Source organism: Chelon labrosus, assembly GCF_963514085.1.
Source record: "Chelon labrosus genome assembly, chromosome: 21".
Classification (NCBI taxonomy): Eukaryota; Metazoa; Chordata; class Actinopteri; order Mugiliformes; family Mugilidae; genus Chelon; species Chelon labrosus.
The window spans coordinates 19,132,845-19,145,866 of record NC_140354.1 but is presented as its reverse complement, the minus strand read 5'-3'; the positions used below and the strand labels follow the sequence as shown (position 1 = coordinate 19,145,866).

The window sequence follows — 13,022 nt, the reverse complement described above, 5'->3', positions numbered from 1 at the left end:
AAGTGACGGGACCCGAGCTCGAGCTAGAGGAAGAATGTTCTTGTTTGGGTTTGAGATAGCCGGGACGTGGGACGAACGCAGCTGCAGGAGGGAGACGCTGATGTAGGAGCCTACCCACGCAACTAGCTACCTAGCCGTCTACCGGCTGGCCTACCTACCTACCTACCGCTGCTTTTTTGGAGCTGACAGGCAGCCACGTAATAAATAAATCATCAAAAAAAAAAAGCTGCAATGCAGTGGGGGTCGTGTTCTCCGTACTCAGCCGGCGTGCGGAGAGAAGACAGCATCTTCTTCCCCTTTCCCGTATCCCGTCTCTCACCGGGGGTTTGAGGAGACGGCGAGAACAGCTACCCGACTCCCAACCAGACTCAGGGGGGGTTAGATGCCTTCATGGAGGGAAGGATGGATGGCAGAGTTTGAAGCTTAAAAAGGGAGGGAAAGTTTTGAAAGAGGGGGCGGGAACAAGAGGAGGCAAAAGGGGGGGGGAGCAGGAGGACGTGTAACGGGAGCGCGTGAATGACAGACGCAGAAGCACAGGAGGAGAAGAAGAAGAAGAAGAAGAAGTAGGGAAGACTCTGACGAGGGCTGGCAGGAGGAGAGAGAGACTGAAAGGCCCGAGGGGGGGGATCAGAGCAGGCAGAGGCAACGAAAGGAGAGGAGTGACAGGCAGGCGAAAGGCTTGCGTGCCGGAGAAGTAGAAGAAGGGAAGGAGGTGGAAGGAGGGAGTGAACGAGGGAGAATTTGAATGTGCGAGACAGACGCGGTGGACTGAAGCCATCGGCGGCTCATGGTCCTAGAGCACAGGCGCAAGAGTGGGGGAATAGGAGGCGAGCGAGAGACGCAGAGGAGGAAAGTGGAGATCTGGCCGGCGGTTGTTCCTCTAGATCAGACGATGATGGGGCTCTACTACCCAGCTATGCTGCCGGTAAGTCCAGAGCGTAGCTTCCCCTCTGCAGGCGACTGAACGCACACTTTTGCAAAATAAAGCTTGGGGGTTGGAAAACGAGCTTATTAATGATTTTGTTCATTTGTTTAGCTTGGCTCGGCCCGCGCAGTGCGCTCGGTGTTCTGTTTACGCTCCGGCCTGTTCTGGATTGCTGTGTCTTGGCCCAGGTGAGGCCTTTGTCAGATAGTTGGCAGGGTATCGGGGCTAACAGCAGGGCTTGTCCGTGCAGCTCTGCTCCTTTTCACTTTTTTTTAACTCTTTGCGTACAATTTATTTTTTATTTTTCACTCGAGTTGACACAACACTGAAAGAGGAACTGCCTCCGTACGCTTCGTTTGCGCAGCAAAAACATCGCAATAATAGTTCGTTATCGCAGCAGATCTCGGTGTTTATACAGTCGACGCTGCTGTGTGCGAGGCTTCTCTTAACATATGGTGGGCGTGTCTGTGCTACTTTAGCTGAGAGACAGCCTGAGGATGAGAGCTGCTCCCTGTCCTAGCTTGTCCCGCTCTTCTCTTCTCCCGTCCTCGGTTCCTTTCGGGCCTCGGGGCGGGCGTTGGAGGAGGTTTTGGAGGAGGAGGAGATGTGCAGGGGAGGTGCACGAGGCGGCGGCGGCCTGTGTTGACACGCTCGCGCTCATGGGATACTGCGAGCTCCTTCTCCACGCTGGCTGCGTACAGTACGGATTTCACATGTGTGATGGGAGGGCTGCTCCACGCCGTCAGCCGGGCTCTCCACGCTGTTATCTCCTCCCCGGATTGAGGGAGACAGGTGTCAAGGCGCAGTTGCTTCTGCACACACACACGCACAAATGACAGTAGTCGGCTGTTACGACCTCTTCCCTTATGGCACGGCGAAGGCAAAACAAACAAACCTGCATTTGCATTCACAGGTCTTCGCAGCAGCCTTATTTGGATACTCTTAAAATAAATATACTTCGCTGAATTGCTCTCTTCTGCGCAGCGAAATGAAGCGTGCAGCGGCTCTATAGTTTGAGCAAATTCGCTCTTTTGCATCAAAGTCCTGCATTCTGAGTCGCATTCTCAGACCCCTCACCCCCCTGCAAGGTTGAAGAGAAGAGGTGTGAGCTCAACACATTATTCAGGTTCTTCAAAGAGAGCGACGCCTGACGGAGGATGGGATAGGATAGCGGCGGTGACTGGTAGGGGTGTGAGGGCCGGCCGGGGAGGGGGGGGGCGGAAAGGGTTAGCTCCATGTGGGAAGGCGCTTTGAAGGTGACGCGCCACCGGTCACACCGTCCTTTTGTGAAAAATTTATGGCACGGCTCTCTGTTTTGGGAGACACACGGCGCGAGAGAAAGCATACTGCAGGTGAGCGTTTACTGGGTCTGCTGTGGATCTGTAAATATTTGGGGTTTGTAAAAGCTAAGCGCATGCTAGATGCGGGACGAGCTCATATTTCCACAACTTTCTTTGTGAATTTTGTGAAGCACATGCATTCTGCAGGACTTTATATTGTGGTTAAAGAAAGCTAATGCAGCTAGCAAGCAGCCTGACTCTGAGTAGGTAGCTGGGGATGCCTATTTTGCATACGCGGCCTCCGCTTGCCTGGTTTCCATTTGTTTCGTTGGGGGCCGCATTATTCGGCGGCTGAAGCCACACTTGCGTGGATGCAGCCTTTGTTTAGTGTCTCCCTACCTGCTGGGGAGTCGACGCTAGCTAGCCAGCTGTCTGCAGTTATCAGGCTGATGTCAACAAACTCAAACGACAGGAGCAGACGAAGCAGGCAACAGCAACTTTCCTGCTCTGCTTGGTTTGTGCCAAAACCGATAAGCAGCGTGACACCTTTTGTAAAAGATCCTTCTAGGGAAATAAGATCAGAATATTCTTGTTTTCTTGATATTCTCCAAGCGTGGCAAATCATTTTAGGATCCTGTGACTGGCAGAGGACACGGCTCCATTACAGGCCTGCAAATCATAAAATGTGGATTATCCAGTGAACACTTGTTTAGCACCGTACAACAACAACAAACCTTCAAGGAGGCTGCCGATGCCGAGCACCCACACCCAAGTCTGTAACCCTCGGGGTTTTATGTGCATGTTTGTTTGTGGGAGTGTAGCTGCACACATGTGACAAAATAGTGGCGCTGCACTCTGACGGCGGCAGTGTTGTTTTCTTAAAACGTCAAGGTGGATACACTAAACCAAACCGAAGAGTTAAATGATGCTTAGATTTATTCGTCATGTTTATCCCTGAGGATTCTCAGCGCTTCTTTGTGCTTCACAGCCCCTCACATTTCAAAGCGGCATCTCGCACAAAAACACAAACCCCGTTGCCGCAGATTAAACGCCGAGCCGGAGCGCAGGGTCCTCTGAATTGGTGGCCTAATGCACTGTGTGAAACGACTCCACCTCGGGCTTAACTGTTCTCCCACTGCCCATAAAGCCCCGGTGATATTGTCCGACACTAATGCCGCTCTAACTGCCTTCGCCCGAGGCTGGCTGCGTGCGGCGGGCTGAGGTGTGAAAGTGCTCCGCTGTGTTACCTCGCAGCGGCAAAGTGCTCGCACGCCGGGAGTCACATAGCGACGCACAGATGTGGTGCAGTCCTGCATCTCCTTGGTTACCGACGGCCGCATCGTAAACAGCGGGTTTGTGCAGCAGTTTTAAGTCGGCGCTGCTGGGTTTTTACATTCAAAAGGATTCTGCAGAAAGTGTGACGGCAGTAAACAAGTGTCCAGACTCAGAATTAGCCGTGCAAGATGGTTTAGGTCCGTGAAAGGTTCTCAGTTGTCCTGGTGCATTTCTGCTTTTCCTACAAATTGGGAATTTTCCTCCAGAATATCCTCGGCTAGGTGTGAAGCCAGTTTGTGCAGCGTCTGTTCAGCTTCTGGCCAGGATTTGTGACCCTTCACCGTGCGGTCTAGGTGTCAGGTAGTGGGAATTATCTTGCATTGTCTGCATCTTTGGTTGAAACATAATCAGCAAGTTTCCTCGATGTCTTTTCATACTCCTGCACTAGTCAAAGGATGCTTGCCTTAGCCATCCTGGTCATGATATAGCTGAAAAGCAAGCTGAAACAATGGCAACATGACTTGTAGAAGCTGTTCTAGCTTGCTGTTAGGGTTAAAACATCATTCTGCTGTTGCAAGGTCTTGCAAATTGGTTGGGATTAAAGGTGAACCTTAAATCATTGGCGTAAAAATCAAGTAAAATCCTATGTTTCACCCATCTGTAAAGGCATCTTGAGCCACTTTGGATTGTTATGAATGCTATATAAAGGAATAAAATCGTAAATGCTAGCTAGACAGAGGTTAAAGGCGTAACCTACGCACGTGCCTACGATGGTGCGAGCCATTTATACTTGCGCGCCTATCAGTCTGGCTCGAACTGTAAAAACGCCACCCAAACGCTAGTCGGCGCCGTGTCTTTTTTTGCCAGTCGGGTTCATTTTTGCTTCTACTTCCTGCTTCACTTTCAACAATGGCGACAGAAACGTTGGCCGAAGCGTTTCTGGAGGAGGTGCACAGGGTCTGCACAGGGTCCGGGCTGTTGGCGTTAACCACATATTAGCTCCACTGGCTAGACTACAAGGTACCCCATAGCCAAAAGTGTGAGTACACCCTGCATTTATTTCCTCGTCCAAGTCTCTCAGCTACCGGAGAGGCGTAGAAACTCTCTCCATTCTCTCTTCTCTGCTCGTATTAGCTCCGACTCCAACGTGAGCCATTAATTGTTTGAAACGCTCAGAGAAAATGTCCACAGCCGACTCTCATAATTACAGAACAATACCGACACGTCAGCGCACAGGTATAAATGCTTCCTACAGCGCGGGGTACCAGCGTTTGTCCCTGCAATGGTTTTGCGTAGAGTGTAAAGCAAGCTGAAGGACTGAGTCAGCCCTTTTTTTGTCATGTAGGCAGGCACACTGCAGGCTGAGGACTCTAATATTTTATATCCGTTTGTTTTGTTGGCCTCACTTAAATCGTACAGTTTAAAATGTGTTTGATTATTAAAATAGCTCCTCGTTCATTTTTATGTCCATTTATTACTTGTCTAACTGTCGCAGCTCAACCTACAACCCTAGACTCCATGCACAGTTATATAAATCTTTCCCTTTTCTCTTCTCTCTTGCTATTTATTGACTTTTAAAGCCAGAAACGTACTGGCAACCAGTCATCGTTGTACGTGCAAGCCAAGTTTCTACCAAATGCACATGCTTTTCTTGTAAACGATTCTTATTCTCATATATATATTTATTGCCCAAGGTGAGTCAGGGTTTTTGAGAAACGGCCGTCTGTGTGATTATGGTAATGACGCTGACGTTGATGCTGATCAGAACTGTCAAAAACCGTCAAGCTCCGTGTCACGTATCTCGAGCTGCTGACACTTGACGGAGCAGCTTCGGGTTAGACTGCAGTTTAAAGAGGACTTAAAAGGATTATCGCGCTATTTTTAAACCTTATTTTTACCATCGCCTTGTGTCTAAATAATAAATGGGGACGTAGATGTCTTGGAAGCGGTCCAGTGTCGAGGAAAAATGCGACAAATGCTCTGTCATCGTGTGGGGAATCCATCTGTAGGCCATAGAAACGTCCTGTTTTGGCCACTGCTTGTCTCAAGTGATACTACTGGCTTATTGAGTTATTGTTTTGCTGTTATCCTGCCATGATAGCACTGAAGCCAGGTTAACAAAATGACTGCGCTGTCTGCAGCAGGACTCTCAACTCCTGGAAACAGCATTTTTCTTCAGTTTAAGGCACTTTGGTGTAAGAGTTCTTCTTCTATTTCACTGGTATTGGTCATCCCAGTCATAAGGATTGTAAATTACTGACTAGTTGTATATAAAGATTGACCAGCCTTCCATAACGCCACCCATAGGTTAAGTGAAGAGCAGTTTTGAAGCTCAACATGTTGTCTCCGGCCGTTGCCATCTTGTAAGGCTGTACTGTAAGGCTGTTACATACTCCGCAAGAAGCAAGAAATTTGTTCTCTCTCCTAGGGCTGTGAGAACAAAATGACATAATTTTGTTCTCACAGCTTCTTCTCGAAACATCAATCAGGCAGAACTTTTTTCCTCGTGTTGTGTCCAACAACTGTTCTCTGAACTGGAAAAGCGGAAATGCTAGCGGCCACTCTGTGGGCTAATAGATGCTAATATTTGCAGTGTGACCGTTACTCTCCTAGGTAGAGATCGGCATACTGGCGTGATCCGACGGACAGAGTTGTCAAAACGACTGGCCGACACCCGAAAATAATAAGAAAAAACGCCTCTCGTCCTGCTTGTTCCATATTTCCCACAATGCTTAGCGCGCTTGCTGTATGCAGCAATGGGAGGACCCTATGAGGACGTCCCCACGGATTTCGGCACTTGAGTTTCTCTTCAAATATAAATGACCTGGCCAAAACAAACTTTGTTCTTGTTCTTGCTCACCTCGAGAACAAGAATAACTTTCTCCCTTCTACAGTATATGAAATGTCTACACATAAAACAAGAGGATGCGTTTTCAGTCCGTCTTAAATCACTGTAATAATGTGATTATTGGATTTAGCGACAAGCAGCAGCAGCCTGTGCAGTTCATCAGAACTTTGTTCTTGTTCTTGCTCACCTCGAGAACAAGAATAACTTTCTCCCTTCTCGTGGAGTATGTAACAAGCTTTTCTCTACCTAACTGCTAGCTAATTTAAAAAGCATATGGATTACTTTTCGCTTGGAAAAAAATGTATAATGGGTGAGTTACATGAAATTCACCCTTTTACACTTGACATGAGTGAAGACATTTGCTATAGAGACCAAAAGCCTTCGTACTAGGCTATAAATGTTGAACATTTTGACATGGAGGTCTGATGGGATAGACTCACATTTGTAGCCAGCCTCAAGTGGTCATTTGAGGAACTGCAGTAGCTGTACATGAGACTACTTTAGGACACCAGAGAAAGCAGCTCACAGTTTATAAAACTAAAGTTACAGACTTGTTTATGTTCTGTCTTTGCAAGATCTCTCTCTGAATAAACCACAACCCAGCCTTGTGTCATTGCACAACTCCTCCACGTGATTAGTCACTTGGAGGGGAAAAAAAAAAAACATCTTAAGGTGTTGTAATAATTAGACTCCTGCGACAAAGGTTTAAAAGACGCGTGTGTGATGTTACACTTTGTCTCTTATCTTCAAAAGTGAGAGTTGTGATTTGGCTGAAAATGAATCACTGCACAAACCGATGGACTAACAAACCGCTGAGAGAGAGAAAGAGAGATGAAAGCTGACAGTGGATTAAGATCAGAACGGATGACGGCAAACTCATAAGTCGACACAGGCATTCCTGACCCGCTGACTAAGGAGCAGCACTGCCCTACATGGCACCATCATATAGTCAAAAGGAGGCGAGGGGGAGGATAATGGAAAAATATAAAGGGGTTTTAGCTGGAAGGGAGGGGGTTATAGGAAATAATGAGACGCTCACTTTAGAGTTATAGCCAGTCTCAAGAGAAACCTTCCAGACTGAATTTTGACATAAAATGACTTGAAAATCAATCTGAGCAAAGATGAACACAGATTTTTTTTCCAACAATCTGATATTACAATTAAAAAGGAACCATCTGGAGTAAGACCCATTGATACAAGCTGTTTCAGTCCTCACTGCAAACCTCTCAAGCATGCATCTGCCTGCTGAATTTAGCCTCTAAACACCCCCGGTACATCTCACCCCCAGCCACGGGAGCTCAAAAATAAACAACCAAAAATGTTGGTGCAAATCACCAATCAGTGACTTTTTTGCAAAATGTGCAAAGTCGTCTACTGATCTACTTCTGCAGCCCGTGTCTTTTCTTTGTTTCTGAGGTTGAAGTAAATATTCTTGCCCTTCCCTCTTCGTTCTTGCCTGCCACGCTTGATGAAAGCCAGAGGGCAAATTTTTTCTCTTTCTCCCCCCTATTTTTTTTTAAAAACCACCAGCGCTCGCCCTTCAAAGCCTCTGCTGCACCGAGATCTCCGTCAAACCACAGGCCGTGGCCCGTTTCCGTACACGGCCAATCAGATAACTCATGGCTCGTGGATCATTGTGGTGTTTTTAAAACTTGGGCCCAAGTCTCGCATCTTTTTTGGGGCGTACATGATCAATAAAGATAAAAGAAACCGTTACAACCAGCAACAGCAAAATGGCTGCCAAGCAAAATCAAGGGGTTTTGCCATTTAAAGGCTCAAATTGCTGTATTATAAGCGTCCGACGATATTTCCAGATATGTTTCCTGTCTAACACGTAACAGTCCCGCTTTTACGTATGAGTCTTGCTCTGAAATCTCGCGGGAGGTGAGTTGTTGCAATTTAGTCAACAGCATAAGTCAACGTGAAGGGGCAGCGTAGGAATTCTGCCGCCTTAATAAAAGCCCCTTATAACGATGCTAACCCAAACATTAAAAACGATTCGTACAGTATATGAAATGTCTACACATAAAATAAGAGCATGCGTTTTCAGTCCGTCTTAAATTACTGCAAAAACGCGATTATTTGATTTAGCGACAAACAGCAGCAGTTTATCAGTTCATCTACAGGAATACTAAACATAAGCTGTTGAGGCGTACAAATGTACAAGAGATTAGATAAAGAATCAGTGAATAATTCTAATTTATAGTTACTTGACTTTGCTAGCTAGCGCTTAAAAATTTTAGCTAGTTAACGTTACGTCCAGAGACGAGGCGCACAAACATCGGGTTTTAAAAAGTGGCGGTAATGTAAATTTTTGTTAGTGCTAGCTTCGAGCCGTTTTCTCCGTCGGGTTAAGACGAGTCATCGTTTCCAAAACTCTCCGTTACCGCCAGTTCCGAATAAAACCTGCTAGGTTTTTAAACTGAAATGGTCAGCGGCATTTCCTTACGTCTCGGTTGCACAAAAAAAAAGCGCAAAGCCAGTAAAATTCTCCGTTTGTATATAATAAATATTTACTTCCATCTCTAATTCTTGTACATTTGCTAATATATGCTAATTTCCGAAGTTGTTTCCTTCGGGTTTTGACCAACTCTCTTTAAATAATTGTAAATCCGTGGTCTAAAATACCGAGAGTGCAAACATCGGGTTTTAAAAAGTGGCGGTAACGCAAATTTTTGTTAGTGCTAGCTTTGCATGCTACGTGAGTTGTCCGAGCTGTTTTCTCCGTCAGGTTAAGAAGGCTTTGTGGAGGGGAGGGGAGGGACACTTTCAGGGGCAATAGGAAAAACACAACGCAAACACAACGTTGCTTGAAACGTGCAAAAATATATGAAGAGTAGTTCTGAAGCCCAGCGCGGCGTCTCCGGCCGTCGCCATCTTGGCAGTACCTTAGGGCTGTTATGTACGCTTCTAGAAAAATATAGATTCAGCCAAATATATCGTTTGTCGACAAGTAGTTTTAGACCTTTACCTTGTCTAGATTTAAAACTAGACCAAGTCTTGGTTAACACCTTTTCTACTCTAGTAGCCTCTGAGTAACTCCGTACTAAAATGTGCCTCCATCCTAGCCAGCACTAACTTGCCACAAAATTTCCCCCCGCAAAACAGGAATTGCCCCAAATCCCTTGCCTCCTGCACATATTTGCAATCGGTGCATGAAGTTGCCTGTGATTCGTCATCCGCGTTGAGTCAACCATTGGTAGTCAGCGCTGATGTCTTTGCTTACTTCCAGAAACGCTGTGACGAATTAGGTAGGAACAGGTAGTGACAGGTGAGGTCCTGTTACAAAGCTAGCGTGTCATCGTTTCAAAAGAAAGTCTACATTTCTGCTTGCTTTCTGTAGCGTTTTAGGCGTCCCGAAGCAGAGACTGAAACGCCATAGATTTGTTGCTTTAAACCTGCACTTGCCGCTGGAGAAGCAAGTCATAAATAGCTTGCCTGTAGACGGCAGAGAGCAGCAACACCTATAATTTGTTATCCGAGCTGAATAACTGACCGCCGGTAGTCAAGGTGATCACTTTGCTTTCTTCTGGAAAAGAAAGCGAACGTTGGTGTTAGTGCTTTCAAAAGCTTTTGTTTTGCAGGGTTTCAGACTAAAATGTAACCCTGTAATTAAAACAAAGACAGCCATCTTTTCGAAAGAAGCCTGGCTGCTGTGAATTTGCATGCGTTAAAAACTGAAGCATATTAGCGTTGATGCAGCCTTAACTTGCCTGTCAGTGGTTATGATGGCCTTTCTAAATAGAGCATGAGGTCCTCTCATCTGCATCTGTTTAAATAGTGGGTAGAGCGGCGGCGGCGGTGGAAAGAAAACCGACGAGACACAAATGAACGCGTGACGACTGATAAGATCGAATTGGGAAGCAAATATCTGAGTCATCGTTTCCAAAACTCGCCGTTACCGCCAGTTCAGACTAAAACCAGAGAGGTTTTTAAACTGAAATGGTCAGCGGCGTTTCCACACGTCTCAGTTGAACAAAAAAAAAGAAAAACTAGTGAAATTCTCTGTATGTATATAATATATATTTACTTCCATCTCCACTTCTTGTACATTTGTTCATATGCTAATTTTGTAATTTCTTTGCTTATACTATTTTATTTTACTAGATTTTTATTTTTATTTTGTTTTAATGTTTATTTTACTTTATTGTTCTTTTTACTTGTGGTTCTTAAGAATGTTTTTTTATGTGCATATAAGCTACTGTGACCAAGTAAAAAAAATAAATAAAATAAAATAAAATAAAATAAAATAATAATATAAAACAATAATTTAATATAATATTTAAAATAAAATAGTAATATAATATAATAAAATACAAATAATAAAATAAAATAATAATATAATATAATATAATATTTAAAATAAAATAATATAATATTTAAAATAAAATAATAATATAATATAATATAATATTTAAAATATAATAAAGATATAAAATAACATAATTTAAAAATAAAAAATAAAATAAAATAAAAATAATAAAAATAAAATAAAATAATAATATAATATAATATAATATTTAAAATACAATAAAGATATAATATAATATAATATTTAAAATACAATAAAGATATAAAATAACATAATTTAAAATTAAAATAATAAAAAACAATAGTATAAGCAAAGAATTTAATAAAATACAAGATTTGTACTTGAATTAGAAGTAAATATACACTATATATACGTGCAAAGGATACATGATAAGCTTCGAACTTTGACCTTCTCCTTCCTCACCACTCTCTCCTTCTGCCCCAGGACTTTGTCCCGACCGTGGGCTGGGAGATGCCTATAGGACACACCCTTTAGAGCCTGAACACAGGCTACTGCAGGTTTACGAGCTCACATGCCCCGACACGTCCACTGAGGCTTTGATATAACATAACCTAAGGAGAAAGAGAGGCATAACTCATGAGCTTAACTGATCCATTATCATTTTCCTGAACAGTTATTATTTTTTTCTTTACTGGCCGATGACACAGATTGAAGCGGATCCACTTTAGCACATTCTTTCCTTGCATACGTTCAGCCTCGCCACAACGAGAGCGGCGGCAGACTAGTTTTTACAGATTTCCTTTTTTCCTATCCCTTTTTTTTTTTTTTTTTTGGACTGCCTTCCACTATCTGTTGGGCCCAGACCCCAGAAGCTATCTGTGCTGCAGATGGGCCTTTTAGCCTCAGCTGGCTGTTTACCACGGCCTCATGCTCGACGCTGCGGAAGCGACGCCAGCCTATAGGATTAGAGGGAGGCAGAGAGAGAGAGAGAGAGAGAGCCCATTTTGCTTTTGCGGCATCTTAGTTGCTCCGCCTAATTAAAAAGGCCGTCTGGAGACAGAGCGTCTCTAGGCGTCTCCCAGCCCAGATACAGCCCGTGGCACGGACCAGACCGGCGGTTAATGTTGTTGGATGCTGCCTGGTGTGGAAGATGCAGCCCTGACCCTAAAGCCTCTGCTGCAGCGTTTCTATTATGCTCTGTTTGACTTCGCTCTAAAGACGTTTTATTTATTTATTTGGAAAAATACAGGATGTCCTTGTGAGTGCGTGTGAAATGATTGAAAGCAAGCAATAGTGCAGAGTCACGCCGCGCTCACGAGATAAGGCAGATGATCCTGCCGCTGGTGCAGATGGAACGGCAGCAGACAGAAAGAACCCGAGGCTGTGAACCCCCACCTCCACCACCACCACCACCACCAGATACACATTTAATCTCAAACATAGATCCAAAAACACACATGCAGGTGTTGGCATGACGCGGCGGTAGATATAAACGCGTCACGATTAGCATCCATCTCTTTGTGTGTGCACTCATCCCAGACGCATCTTTGTATCTCAAAGCCGTGTATCAAATTTTGTGACTCTTAATAATAGATGTGTTTGCTGTAAATATTTCATGGTCGGCTGACTGAAAACACATGCCTGTCAGAGATATGGAGGTAGAGGGAGGGGAGGGGAGCGAGGGGAGGGTGGCAGGCGGGGAGCGACGAGGGGAGGAGCAGTAAACGAGAGTGAAATGTGATAGTTTTAACCCCCTCCGTCTGGCTCCTGGAGGTAGTCTCTGTGAGAGGGCTCCCTGAGAATATACGTTAACTCCATCTCCTTCTTCTCCCTCCTCCTCCCTCCCTCCCTCCTTCTCCCCCACAGGGCTCTCAGGATTCGACAGGAGGACAGGACGGCTTGGTGGCCCCACCCTTCGCAGCCTTCGCCCCTCCGCCCCCTCCTCAGAACGGGCTAACGGGAACGGAGTTTGGCCCCGGGGCGATGTTTGGCGCTGGGGGCCAGGGCGCAGCAGATGTGGGGGCTAACGGAGCCAACGCCGCCAGCAACAGCAACAATGTAAGCACCTGGTTGGGATACCGGGGGGGATTGAGTCATTTTGTAGGTGCAGGAGCGCAGAAATTTAGCTAATTCTCCTGTAATTGAAATAGCAGGAGGATGGTTTAGTTTCTAAGTGAAGTTTATTGATTTATTTTACTAAAGACGTGCAAAGATGATGCTAAACATCTAACAGACGCCCCAGTCGTTATCAGGGCCGTTAAAATGATCAGTATCGGGCTTCAGCCATGCCTGATCTTCAGTATGGTCGCCTTCCTCTTCATTTTGGCTAGCGCCAAGGCTAAAGGCCGCACCGAAACGACGTTTAAAAGAATAGAAAGGTTTACTGGAGACGACGTCAAGGAGGGAAATCTTCCAGAGAGG

General features: G+C 45.2%; 1 protein-coding gene across 5 annotated transcripts in view; it reads left to right on the top strand.

Moving 5' to 3' along the window:
* LOC311506625 (RNA binding protein fox-1 homolog 2-like) overlaps positions 1 to 13,022 on the top strand; it is a 60,422-nt gene that overhangs the window by 21,101 nt on the left and 26,299 nt on the right. For 4 of the 5 annotated variants that reach the window (XR_014699700.1, XM_084570663.1, XM_084570662.1 and 1 more), the window contains exon 3: positions 12,468 to 12,659. Coding sequence is in view for 4 of the 5 variants with exons in the window: in XM_084570663.1 (XP_084426789.1) it covers positions 12,468 to 12,659 (192 nt within the window). In the remaining variant the exon portion in view is untranslated. Of the gene's footprint in view, positions 1 to 534; positions 926 to 12,467; positions 12,660 to 13,022 lie in introns of those variants that run through there. The other variant, XM_084570664.1, reaches the window with a different exon arrangement.